Source organism: Pseudophryne corroboree, chromosome 4, assembly GCF_028390025.1.
Source record: "Pseudophryne corroboree isolate aPseCor3 chromosome 4, aPseCor3.hap2, whole genome shotgun sequence".
NCBI lineage: Eukaryota > Metazoa > Chordata > Amphibia > Anura > Myobatrachidae > Pseudophryne > Pseudophryne corroboree.
Window position 1 is genome coordinate 869600057 of NC_086447.1, and position 14418 is coordinate 869614474.

At 43.1% G+C, this 14418-nt stretch overlaps 1 protein-coding gene and 2 pseudogenes across 1 annotated transcript in view; 2 read left to right on the forward strand and 1 right to left on the reverse strand.

Annotated features, from left to right (window-relative positions):
- Nucleotides 1–14418, forward strand: part of LOC134910569 (solute carrier family 22 member 7-like) — a 143128-nt gene that overhangs the window by 78895 nt on the left and 49815 nt on the right. The window contains exons 6-7 of the mRNA XM_063918760.1: nucleotides 110–213; nucleotides 12694–12908. Of these exons, the coding sequence (XP_063774830.1) occupies nucleotides 110–213; nucleotides 12694–12908 (319 nt within the window). The remainder of the gene's footprint in view (nucleotides 1–109; nucleotides 214–12693; nucleotides 12909–14418) is intronic.
- On the reverse strand, nucleotides 676–795 carry LOC134913735 (5S ribosomal RNA; annotated as a pseudogene).
- Nucleotides 4721–4840, forward strand: LOC134912438 (5S ribosomal RNA; annotated as a pseudogene).

The following is a 14418-nucleotide window of genomic DNA, read 5'->3' on the forward strand; positions in this document are numbered from 1 at the left end:
TGGAAGGTCTCAAATGGGATGTGACGTCAGTTGAGTGATGCAGTTAATGACTGTATGGAAATGTTGATGATAGGGAGTGAGACATTGACCATGTGGTTCTCTTCCTCAGGTTCTGCAGAAGACTGTGTATGTGGAATGCAAAAAATACAATTTCATGGATCTAATCAGGACCCCAATGCTCAGAAAAAACACCCTGTGTCTTGGCATTATGTGGTATGAAACGTTTCAAATCTTCTATCAGAGAGACCACTGACCTTGTGGGTAGTTGATACAAAGAACCAAGCAGAGAGAAATTGGAAAAAAGACTCTTTTGTGGGAGCACGCTAATTCAGAGGTTACAGTATAGTTTGTAAAATACTGATAGGAACAATTTTATTGGTGAAAATTAAGTTCAATGAGTGACCATATGTGAACAAAATAGCTTAGCGAAAATATGGATGAATTAAATTATTCGTGATCTCAAATATCACAATCTGCAAATTGCCGGAAGTAGAATTCTGTGGTGCTTTTGTCACCATGATCCTGCATAGTATCTCTTATGTAATGTATGACCATCATTCATTCTGCTAATATCCATTACGGATCTTTATAGACGCATAGAATTTAAATCATTGGTCACGCGAATCCAAATGTCGGATAGCATAAAGTTGAGTGCCACTGTGTCCAATAGCCAATTTATTGCAGTACCAGGGTGTTCAAAGGAGGTCTCCCGTCCTAGTACTGACCCGGCCTTTCACTGCTTAGTTTCCAAGTTCAGAAGAGATTGGGCATCTCCAGTGAAGTGTGACCGCAATTATTAGGCTCCTCTCTTTGGTCACTCCAAATATATGCCATGTGGCTACTATATGTTGGGGATAAAGAGCATATGTAATTTGTAACACACGGGTTACAAACATAAGAGATTACATGCAATCAGCTGATTAATCAGCATGTGACACGGCGGTCACTGAAGTTGATTATATATGTGCAATCACTTAATTAATCAGTTATTCAGCATGTGACATGAAAACATAAGAGATTACATGCAATCAGCTGATTAATCAGCATGTGACACGGCGGTCACTGAAGTTGATTATATATGTGCAATCACTTAATTAATCAGTTATTCAGCATGTGACATGACAGTCACAGAAGAGACATTAATAGGTTTAAGGATAATATATGTGGGAAAAATTCATATATACCACATGCCCTCACAAATGGAGTTACCTTATGCCTAAAATTTTTTTATTATTATTAACGTGCAATCAGCTGATAAATCAGTATGTGACACGGCGGTCACCAAAAGGGAATTAAATGCGTACAATCACCTTATTAATCAACAGCTGATTAATCAGCAGGGCTGTTTCTAGCCAATTTGGCTCCCAGTGCAAGATTTAAAAATGCGCCCCCCATGACATAAAAAAATGTGCCCCCCCCCCACACACACACACCTAGATAAAATAAAAAAAACTTGCGCGCACACCCGGCAAGGGGGCGTGGCCTCATCTAAATGGGTGTGGCCTCATTTAAATGTGCATGGCCTCGTCTGAAAAGACTACCTCACAATCCAGTTTTTGACCCTGCTCCAACAGATCACGACCACCACAGGAAAAAAAAATTCTACCATTTTAAGCCCCACACAGTAATGCCCCCTGCACCATATTATGCCACACACCGCAATGCCCTTGATACATTAAAACCCCACACTACAGCAGGCAAGAGTCCCCATTTCACACATTACGACAGGTGTCCCCATTTTACACATTGAGAGAGAGAGAGAACTTACAGAGGTGATTATTGCTCTTCGGGCCGCCTCACCAGTCGCTCCTCGCGCCGGCCTTTCCCTCTTCCTAACTTGGATCCCCCTCTGTACTCCTCTCGGGGGGGGGGGGGGGGGGGGTTCGCGGAGTGACGGGGTTGCGTCGTGACGTAATGACGCAACCGCGTCATTCCGTGAAACTCCGCCCCCCGGGTTACTCGGGGAGAAATAGGAGGGGGAAGCAGGGAGTCACAGTTAGTGCCGCGGCGGGCGCCCAGTGCGGTTGCACTGCTCGCCTGCCCCAAGATACGGCCCTGTTAATCAGCAAGTGACACGGCGGTCACAGAAAGATAATTATAAGTGCAATCACTTAATTATTCAGCATGTGACACAGCAGTCACAGAAGAAACATAAATAGGTTTTAGGGATAATATATGTGGGAAAGTTCATGTATGCCACACAGGGCCGTAACTACGTGTGTGCCAAGTGGGCTTGGCACACAGCGCAGTTGCCCTGAGGGTGCACGGCCAGCGGCATGTAATGAGTCAAATTGACTCATTACATGCCGCCTCTGCTGTGTGCGCCGTGCGCCGCGCTGTGGAGGGAGAAGAGAACCAGCGCCGGGCAGCGGAGAAGGAGGAGGAGGGAGGGGGAGCAGGGAGCCGCAGCAGCGCTATGTCATTGGTAGTAAGCGCCGCTGCAGCATCCCCCTCTCCTTCTGTATTGGCTGCCCGGCGCTGCTGTGGATGGTGGGATGCGGTTCCTCCATCCCAGCATCCACAGCAGCGCCGGGCAGCCAATACGGAAGGAGAGGGGGATGCTGCAGCGGCGCTTACTACCAATGACATAGCGCTGCTGCGGCTCCCTGCTCCCCCTCCCTCCTCCTCCTTCTCACCTCACTGCCTGCACCGAGGGAGCTGCACGAGGAGCCTGACTGCCAGCAGGGAGATGGTAAGTATATGTCTCTTTCTCTCTCTCTCTCTCTCTCTCTCTCTCTCTCTCTCTCAGGGGGTCACCGTCTGCCGCAATGTGTAAAAAGGGGGATGGCTGCCGCAATGTGTAAAAAGGGGGACTGGCTGTAAAAAGGGGGCCTGGCTGCCGCAATGTGTAAAAAGGGGGCCTGGCTGCCGCAATGTGTAAAAAGGGGGACTGGCTGCCGCAATGTGTAAAAAGGGGGCCTGGCTGCCGCAATGTGTAAAAAGGGGGACTGGCTGCCGCAATGTGTAAAAAGGGGTAGTGGCTGCCGCAATGTGTAAAGAGGGGGCCTGGCTGCCGCAATGTGTAAAAAGGGGGCCTGGCTGCCGCAATGTGTAAAAAGGGGGACTGGCTGCCGCAATGTGTAAAAAGGGGGACTGTCTGCTGTAATGTGTAAAAAGGGGGACGCTGTCTGCTGTAATGTATAAAAGGGGCTCTACCTGGTGTAGTGGCGCTACTGTGCAGCGTAATTTGAATAATGTAGACTACTGTGCACCGTAGTATGAATTGCTATTATTTTGTGGCCACGCCCCTTCCCCGTGAAGCCACGCCCCTATAAATTTTTCACGCGCCTACGGCGCACACTGCCCCTATCTTACATGGGGGGGCGCCACTGTCGTTTCTTGCACACAGCGCTAAAATGCCTAGTTACGGCACTGATGCCACATACCATCACAAATGGATTTACCTTGTACCTGAGCTTAGCACAGGTCACCAGTACGGCCGTACCAGATTAACTTAATGCCTAATTCAATTTATACTGTAAGAGACAGCGTGTAATTATGGCATAGTAGCAGACAAAAGGACATGTATCAAAAGGATACCAGCTCCTCCTAGTTAACCTCTCTGGGCCACAAAAAAAAAAAAAGGGGGGGGGAGAAGGGGGGAATATGAGGGGAAATTGGCGCTGTCCGTCCCGCTTTTGGCCATGCAGAGGCTCCGGGGACTGCAGCGGTGTATGTCCGTAGTCTCGCTCCAAGAGAGCGGTGGCTTGGGGCCGTTGCCTGGTGATCGTCACGTGATGCGCACACGTGACCGCGCTAGCCGGAACGCTTAGACGATCACCAGGCAATGGCCCCAAGCCACCGCTCTCTTGGAGCGAGACTACGGACATACGCCGCTGCAGTCCCCGGAGCCTCTGCACGGCCAAAAGCGGGACGGACAGCGCCAATACCAGCACCGGTATCGTATATACCCCACACCAATGTGAAACTCATTCACACCACACTTATGCAACTCCACTGTATGAATTTGTAAGGCTGGAATTTTCTGGCTTAACAGCTATTTGACACTATCTTATTTTGCAGCAGTTTCCATATAGAATTCTGAACATTAGAGACATCTTATACATGTTCAGCCTCCTAGTTGCTATTTAAGAAACAACTGTTTATTGCAGCAACTACCTTCCAATCAGCCTTACAACAAGAGCTCTATGCAGTATATTAATGTCATGAGCACTCCCTGCAGATTTATACATAACCTGCTGAGATACGAACCTTCCCCTTTCCCCTCATATTCCCCCCTTCCCCCCCCCCCCTTTTTTTTTTGTGGCCCAGAGGGGTTAACTAGGAGGAGCTGGTATCCTTTTGATACATGTCCTTTTGTCTGCTACTATGCCATAATTACACGCTGTCTCTTACAGTATAAATTGAATTAGGCATTAAGTTAATCTGGTACGGCCGTACTGGTGACCTGTGCTAAGCTCAGGTACAAGGTAAATCCATTTGTGATGGTATGTGGCATACATGAACTTTCCCACATATATTATCCCTAAAACCTATTTATGTTTCTTCTGTGACTGCTGTGTCACATGCTGAATAAATTAAGTGATTGCACTTATAATTATCTTTCTGTGACCGCCGTGTCACTTGCTGATTAATCAGCTGATTGCATGTAATCTCTTATGTTTGTAACCCGTGTGTTACAAATTACATATGCTCTTTATCCCCAACATATAGTAGCCACATGGCATATATTTGGAGTGACCAAAGAGAGGAGCCTAATAATTGCGGTCACACTTCACTGGAGATGCCCAATCTCTTCTGAACTTGGAAGCTAAGCAGTGAAAGGCCGGGTCAGTACTAGGACGTGAGACCTCCTTTGAACACCCTGGTACTGCAATAAATTGGCTATTGGACACAGTGGCACTCAACTTTATGCTATCCGACATTTGGATTCGCGTGACCAATGATTTAAATTCTATGCGTCTATAAAGATCTGTAATGGATATTAGCAGAATGAATGATGGTCCTACATTACATAAGAGATACTATGCAGGATCATGGTGACAAAAGCACCACAGAATTCTACTTCCGGCAATTTGCAGATTGTGATATTTGAGATCACGAATAATTTAATTCATCCATATTTTCGCTAAGCTATTTTGTTCACATATGGTCACTCATTGAACTTAATTTTCACCAATAAAATTGTTCCTATCAGTATTTTACAAACTATACTGTAACCTCTGAATTAGCGTGCTCCCACAAAAGAGTCTTTTTTCCAATTTCTCTCTTCTTGGTTCTTTGTATTTGATACCTTTTGACTCTAGGGAGCACCACTGAAAGCAACATTATGTGATATTAGGATAGATTATTATAATATCTACGGTTGCCATATATTGAAGGAATTCTATTTAAATTCAGTTTTTCAGAGGCTATTAATTGTTTGAAAAAAAATTTTTTGGACTGGTGCGGTTCCCTCCCAAACCCCATTTCCTTGCGGGTAGTTGCCCATTTTTCAAGTCAGCCAATGACTGGTTGATCCCACAATTCGCTTAAGCTATTTCATTTGATGATTTGTTATCTTGCATGATTACTAGATAGATCATCTGAGCTACAAGCTAAGTACTCAACTCAAAGTCTTACTTGCACAAGCAACTATTTATTGTTGCCCATTTTCTGACTTTGACCCAAACAGCAAGGACACACTTAGATATGACAATATGAGGTAAGCAACCACACTGGTACAGGTATAATGAGAAGTTGCTCATCTGTCTTGACGTGTCAGGACACAAATGTTTCGTAGTCAGACAGTCCAAGGTCAACCACAGCTAGCAGAGATCAGCAGACACCGTTTAGGCAAAGCAAAGGCCAATAGCAAGCTTAGAGGTCTGGTATATGGGTTGAATATGATAGCAGTCGAGGATAGGGCAGAATGTGCTTTGGAAACAAAGTCCAAGGTTTGCTACACAGCAGCAAGTATATTGTAGACAAGGATTAAAGCAAACTGTGCTCACTAAATAAACCCACACAGTAGTTCAGCCACGGAACAGACAGAGGAGTAGTCAAGAATCTAAGAAAGTAAGAAGCCAATGTCTTATTCAAAGTTCGAGTTGTGTGCTCAACTGTAGTTTCACAGAGCAATCACCTAGTACTGACTGCTAGTTGTCGCCTCATTTTAATGGTTATGAGGTAAAGAGATGATCACAGACAGGTAAAATGTTGTGCATGTGCAATTACTGTCATACAATGCCAGCAGCTGAAAACCAGTCTCAGCCATAAGCCATTTTGACCGTTTAATTAGCAAACTTTCAATGAACGCTGAGATATCGCAACAGAAATAGCTGATTGTGATGCTTACTTGAGAACAGTGTTCTAGGGGCAGTACACTAGGATAAACTGTAATGTATGTAATAAGGCCACATGTAAAATACACTATGGTATGCACCCTGACTACTGACTGATGAAAGCCTTAGTGACAGAATTTTTATGATGTTTACAGATGTATTGGAACCTGTAATTAAACAGTGATCTCTAATTGGCTTTATTATGTTTTGTAGTAACATAGAAACATAGAATTTGACGGCAGATAAGAACCACTTGGCCCATCTAGTCTGCCCCCCTTTTTACATTATTTTTTTCTCTAACGTTGTTTGATCCTTATTTCTTTGTAAGGATATCCTTATGTCCATCCCATGCATGTTTAAATTGCTCCACTGTCTTAGCCTCTACCACCTCTGATGGGAGGCTACTCCATTTGTCTACTACCCTTTCTGTGAAGTAATTTTTTCTGAGATTTCCATGATCCCCCCCCTCCTTCCTTACCTCCAGTCTCAGTGCAATGTCCTCGTGTCCTATTGCTTCTCTTCATTTGGAGAATGTTTCCCTCCTGGACTTTGTTAAAAACCTTGATATATTTGAAAGTTTCTATCATGTCTCCCCTTTCCCTTCTCTGCTCCAAACTATACCTATTGAGATTTCTTAGTCTTTCTGGGTATGTTTTGTGATGTAGGCCATGCACCATTTTAGTTGCCCTTCTTTGTACAGTTTCTAATGTATTAATATCCTTTTGAAGATATGGCCTCCAGAATTGAACACAGTATTCTAGATGAGGCCGTACCAATGACCTATACATTGGCATTTTTTTTTCTTTCTTTCTGCTGCTGATTCCTCTCCCAATGCAGCCAAGCATCTGACTAGCCTTCCTCACTGCTTTGTTACATTGCTTACCTGCCTTTAAGTCACCTGCAATGGTGACTCCTAGATCCCTTTCCTCCTCAGTAGTTTCCAGTATAGTGCGAGTAATACTATATTCAGCCTTTGGATTTTTGAGACCCAAGTGCATGATTTTGCATTTTTTGGCATTAAACTGTAATTGCCACACTCTTGACCATTCCTCTAGTCTACCTAGATCCTCAATCATTTATTTTACCCCACCCAGTGTATCTACCCTGTTGCATACCTTTGTGTCATATGCAAAAAGGCATACTTTCCCTTTAATGCCATTTGCAATGTCACCAATGAAGATATTAAAAAGCACTGGTCCAAGTAAAGATTTTTGGGGTACTCCACTGGTAACATTTCCCTCCTGTGAATGCACTCCATTTACCACAACTCTCTGTTTTCTATCCTTCAACCAAGATCTTATCCATTCAATAATCCTAATATCCAATCCCAAACTTTCAAGTTAATTTAGCAGTCTGCAATGTGGAACAGTGTCAAAAGCCTTACTAAAGTCTAGATAAGCTATATCCATGGCTTTAATCACACAGTCAAAAAAGTCAATAAGATTTGTTTGACATGATTTTCCCCCAGTGAATCCATGCTGTTTGGGATCCTGTAAATTGCCGGATTTGTGATAATCTACAACTCTTTCTTTTAAGAGTGTTTCCATCAGTTTCCCTATAATTGATGTAAAACTCACTGGTCTGTAGTTGTTTGCCTCTTCCTTGCTTCCACCTTTGTTCAGTGGGACTACGTTTGCTCTTTTCCAGTCCTCTGGAATTAATCCTGTAGCTAATGACTGGTTGAATAATTATGTCAATGGTGCTACCAGCGGGTGTGGTTCATCAAATCGACAGTGTCTAGGTCGACAATGTTTAGGTCGACCACTATAGGTCGACAGTCACTCGGTCGACAGGGTTTCTAGGTCGACATGTGCTAGGTCGACAGGTCTAAAGGTCGACATGAGGATTTTTTTTTTTGTGTTGTTTTCTTCGTAGAGTGACCGGGATCCCAAATTAGTGCACCGCGTCCCCTCGCATGGCTCACTTCGCTCGCCATGCTTCGGGCATGGTGCCTTTGCTCCGCTACCGCTTCGCTCGGCACACTTTACCGTTCCAATCGTAGTCCACGTGGATCGTTAAGTATGAAAAAATTCAAAAAAAGAAAAAAAATGTGAAAAACTCATGTCGACTTTTAGACCTGTCGACCTAGCACATGTCGACCTAGAAACCCTGTCCACCTTCCATCCATGTCGACCTAGTGACTGTCGACCTATAGTGGTCGACCTAAACATTGTCGACCTAGACACTGTCGATCTTCAGACCGGATCCCGCTACCAGCACCTCTTTAAGTTCTTTTAGTATCCTTGGTTGTATCCCATCTGGCCCCATAGATTTGTCCACTTTCAGCTTTGAGAATTCTGTTAGGACCTTATCCTTTGAAAATTTACTTGTTTCATTTTCCTGAATATCCCTGCAACTTAACTGTGGCCCCTTCCCCTCTCTTTCAGTAGTCAATACTGAGCAAAAATAATTATTAAGATGATCTGCTATTACATTGTCTCCCTCAACAAGACTCCCAGTCTCTGTCTTTAGTTTTATTATTCCGCCTTTTGTTTTTCTCCTTTCTCTTATATACCTAAAAAAAGTTTTCCCTCCTTTACCCACTGACTGGGTATAAATTGTGATACAAATAACTGTAATATGCATCCAGAGTACTGTACATTGTATGTGTTTCTTCTCTTGAAGTGACTCACAGATTATCTGATTAACTAATTCAGTATAACTAATTACCATATTAAATCAGTATTTCAGTCAGAATAACTTGTGACTACTTAGCCAGTTTACAGTCTTCAATGAACAGACTAATGCAGTGACACTGATCACCCTAAAGTCTCACTAATTATGCTATTAGCTAAGTGACTACTCGGCTATGGGACTGATTCAGAGGTGTTTGCAGATTCATTTGCAGTTGTGAATTTGTGCGCAGCAGCTGCACGCAAATAGTCAAATGATGCAGCTGCCGGGATTTGTATTCAGATGCCCGTAAGTCCCAGTCGCTGGGCACCAAAGGCCTGATTCGGATTTCTATGCAAACCCGATGGTTTATGTACAAATCAAATGTTTGTGGGTCTGGGCATGCGCTGAACGATTCTTGCGATATTTTTTCGCAGCCCCCTCTTAGCTGCTGCATAATTGATATGATGCGCATGCAGCAGGGTCGTGCGGTGAGGTAAATGGCTGAGGAGGCACTGGCTAGCACCACAGCCAGATTTACATGCAATATACAGTATGAGCCAAAGGGTACACCTAGGCATTATACACAGGTGCAGTAGTATAAACTCCTGGAGAGTTGGTGAGTTGTGCTCAGAGGCTTTGCGTAGTCTCTGAATAAGGCCATAACTCATGTAGACTAAAACTGGGCACATAATATTAATGGGCACAACAACACCACAAATGTGCCAGGTTTACACAACATATTTACCAGACTAACATAGATAATCCACCTCATTAACAGCTAACTCACTAATTACCAGGGGGTATATTTACTAAAGTTCTATTTTGATTTTCTAGGGATTTGACTTTCAATTTCCATTCGATTTTGATTAAAGAGATTTACTAAATGCAAAATTGATAGAATCGATTTGACAAACACCGAATACAACTAAAATTCCACTCAAAATCGAATTTCCGAAAAACATTGATGTTTTTCCATAGTCGAATATAAGATCCCCTCATTTACTAAAATTCGATTTGAAATCTAAATCTAAATTGAACTTCAAATCCCCAAATGAATTGAATCATTTTAGACATTCAATTTGTGCTTCTAAACACCATTCTATTGGTAGGAAATTGATTGTGATGATTTTTAAAGTACCCAAAAGCATGTGGAGCAGTGTGGCTGTAGGAATAATGTCTGTCCAAGGTTATAGTATGTTGTGCACCTACCTGCAGTATGTAATACTGCAAATTTTTATACAAATCGGCATCATACCTAGTCTATGAATGTGCAATAGATAGCAGCATAGCACAATATCTGACACTTTTGTCGGATGATATAATGAAACTTAAATGAATGAGTGTTGTTGCTGGCTATCCTGGTTTGTGCCATGATGCCTACATCCTCAGCAAATCATCCCTGTCTGCAAAATTTGAGATCAGTCAAATGCCAGAGGGATGGTTGTTGGGTAAGTTACCCATATGTGATAATGGAGCTAATAGTACTTGTTACTATATTGTTCTAATTCACCCCCTCCCCTTCACACACACAGCCTGCCCCACAACAGGTGATTTAGACTATGGCTGTTGTTCATGGCTTCTGACTCCATTGACAAATCATCAAACACCTGCTGAGCATAAGTATAAAAGGGCACATACTGTATAGCCACCAAATCCATGATAGAATGCACCTTTTGGTTTATTCAAAATAGATAATTCAGAAGGCATATTATTATATCATTTGGCAAAAGTGTCCGATATTGTGCTCTGCTGCCGTCTGTTGCATAATCGCTCATTAAATAAGCCACTCCACCAGATTATGCAATAAACAGGGAGCAGGCAAAGGTTTTGTTACCAACAACTGACTATGTGAGCACAGATAGTGGAAGCCAGACAGGAAGGCAGATTAGGGCTAAATTTATTGCCAACTATTGCAGCTATAAGTATTTAAAAAATACACAACATTTTAATCAGTTAGGTTTTCACATATAAAACAGTGTAAAGAGAGATTTTCCCTTTTAATTAGTGTGCATTTGATACATTTGAACCAGTAGGAAGCAATGAGGTAGTTCTGTTCGATTTTGCTGTGTATTTTAATGGGGATTTGAGGTTCAATTTTGGAAGGTATTTCAAACTCCTAACACATAATCCCTTCTAAACATGAATCAAAAATTAAATTTGATGTGTACATCGTATGCAAGATAGATTTTTAGTAAATGAGGGATTTTTTAAGGGATTTTTAAGGGAATTTTCAGTTTCAATTGATTCGATTTCAGTTGATTTTAAGATTCATAAAAATGAATCCCAAATTGAACGATTGTAAATATACCCCCAGGTGATTTTACAGATTATCAGTACACCTTTCTGATGTTTCTAAATTATCACAATTAATAGACTGAAGAACAAAGAGAACATGATTAGATTTATCACACAGAAGAACAAAATGTTACACAATTCAGTATTATACATAGTGCAGATTTTACCCGTCACCATATGGTATTTAAAACAAACAAAATTATAGCAGTAAAGGACACCTCCAAATGCCATTCAGTATAGCCAATGGAGTGTAGATTGTATAATAAATTCTCCTCCCTTGTTGTGTGAGAGATCTGAATGCAATTATTTTAGGGATCTGTTATATCCTCCCGTCTCCCATTTATAATTGAATAATTATCTTAAATACAATATCGCTAACAGACTAATGTTCATCTTCCCCCGCCTTCTCCATCTACCAGTGCAAAGTGGAACGCACAACGATCACAACACAGCCACATACCCTACACACAATTAATGATCAGTTTAACACCCCTCCCCTTCCCCAGTCACTGGACCATTATTAGAGAAGAATCAATTCAAAGCAATTCAATTATAAAATCCAAACATAATTCAAATACTTTTATAATAATGGCATAAAATATAATGGTTATGAACAACAGATGTTTTGCTTATGCTTCACAGCCCCCCCAGTATGTATATATAGTACCATTCCTGAAAGAGAAGTGTACCCGCAGGTGACACCACCTGAATCTGACATTCGATACTCGATCTGCACAAAGGGGACACTTATCTAATCAACACTCCACCGCTGATAGACGCTGACCATTCCATCAGGAAATTCCTGTTTGGTTGTATATGATGGGACCATGCAGGGGCGGTTCAAGAGAGGAGAGAGTCCGTGTGCAGACTGCATGTGCCCCCTCTTCTCTAGCAGCGCAGTAGGCTCAGGCTTTGTGCCAGAGTTTACTGCGCATACGCAGGTCTCCGGGAATATGGTGTCCTGCACTGTTTCCAGAGACATCTCTGCAGCACACGCGCAGGTCTTCAGGAAAATGGCCACCAAGCCATTCTCCCAGTGATTTCTGTCTGTAACCAGAAGCAGGACTCCAGAAGGGTAAGAATAAATATAGGGACCCAGGGGCCCGCTTTCACCGTGCACTCTGTAAGAGTCTGTATCCCTTATAGACACGCCAATGCGAACATGATCATCAACATGAATTACTGGTTTGTTGCTGTTTTGCATATAAGTAAGCTAAAGGGAATCTCGGCTGGGCTCCGTGTGACTGTGGGGCAGATTTATTAAGCCTGGTGAAGTGATAAAGTGGAATGTGATAAAGTACCAACCAATCAGCTCATAACTTCCACGTTACAGGCTGGGTTTTAAAAATGACAGTTAGGAGGTGATTGGCTGGTGCTTTATCACCGTCCACTTTATCACTTCACCAGGCTTACTAAATCTGCCCATCTGTCTTCTCACATAGGGACAATATTGTGTGTCCCCTATTCTGGGGTTTGTGACATTTTTCTTCCCGTGCAGGTTCGGTGTGGCCTTCAGTTACTATGGTATCAGCTTCCATGTTACTGGTTTCAGCCTCAGTCCATTCCTCACCCATTTTATATTTGGAGCAATAGAGATCCCAGCGAAAGTTTCGGTATATATCCTGCTGGATCGCATTGGGCGCAAACAGTGTCAGGGAGGGTCCCTGATTATCACAGCTGTCTGCATAGGCCTCACCTGCATCATTCCTCCAGGTAACTTTTCTATTATCACCTGCCTCATCATCCCTTCCAGGTAGCACCACTTTTATCATCTGGCAATCAGCCCCTCCAGGTAACATCACTATTATCACCTGTCTCATCATCCCCTCCAGGTAACATCACTATTATCACATGCCTCATCCCCTCCAGGTAACATCACTATTATCACCTGTCTCATCCCGTCCAGGTAACGTCACTATTATCACATGCCTCATCCCCTCCAGGTAACATCACTATTATCACCTGTCTCATCAGCCCCTCCAGGTAACATCACTATTATCACCTGTCTCATCAGCTCCTCCAGGTAACATCACTATTATCACCTGTCTCATCATCCCTTCCAGGTAACATCACTATTATCACCTGCCTCATCATCCCTTCCAGGTAACATCACTATTATCACCTGTCTCATCAGCCCCTCCAGGTAACATCACTATTATCACCTGTCTCATCATCCCCTCCAGGTAACATCACTATTATCACATGCCTCATCCCCTCCAGGTAACATCACTATTATCACCTGTCTCATCAGCCCCTCCAGGTAACATCACTATTATCACCTGTCTCATCAGCTCCTCCAGGTAACATCACTATTATCACCTGGCAATCATCATCCCCTACAGGTAACATCACTATTATCACCTGTCTCATCATCCCTTCCAGGTAACATCACTATTATCACCTGCCTCATCATCCCTTCCAGGTAACATCACTATTATCACATGCCTCATCCCCTCCAGGTAACATCACTATTATCACCTGTCTCATCAGCCCCTCCAGGTAACATCACTATTATCACCTGTCTCATCAGCCCCTCCAGGTAACATCACTATTATCACCTGTCTCATCAGCCCCTCCAGGTAACATCACTATTATCACCTGTCTCATCAGCTCCTCCAGGTAACATCACTATTATCACCTGGCAATCATCATCCCCTACAGGTAACATCACTATTATCACCTGTCTCATCATCCCTTCCAGGTAACATCACTATTATCACCTGCCTCATCCCTTCCAGGTAACATCACTATTATCACCTGCCTCATCCCTTCCAGGTAACATCACTATTATCACCTGCCTCATCATCCCTTCCAGGTAACATCACTATTATCACCTGGCAATCATCCCCTACAGGTAACATCACTATTATCACCTGTCTCATCAGCCCCTCCAGGTAACATCACTATTATCACCTGCCTCGTCCCATCCAGGTAACATCACTATTATCACCTGCCTCATCCACTCCAGGTAACATCACTATTATCACCTCCCTCATCCCCTCCAGGTAACATCGCTGTTATCACATGCCTCATCCACTCCAGGTAACATCACTATTATCACCTCCCTCATCCCCTCCAGGTAACATCGCTGTTATCATCTGCCTCATCCCCTCCAGGTAACATCACTATTATCACCTGGCAATCATCCCCTACAGGTAACATCACTATTATCACCTCCCTCATCCCCTCCCAGTAACATCACTATTATCACCTGTCTCATCCC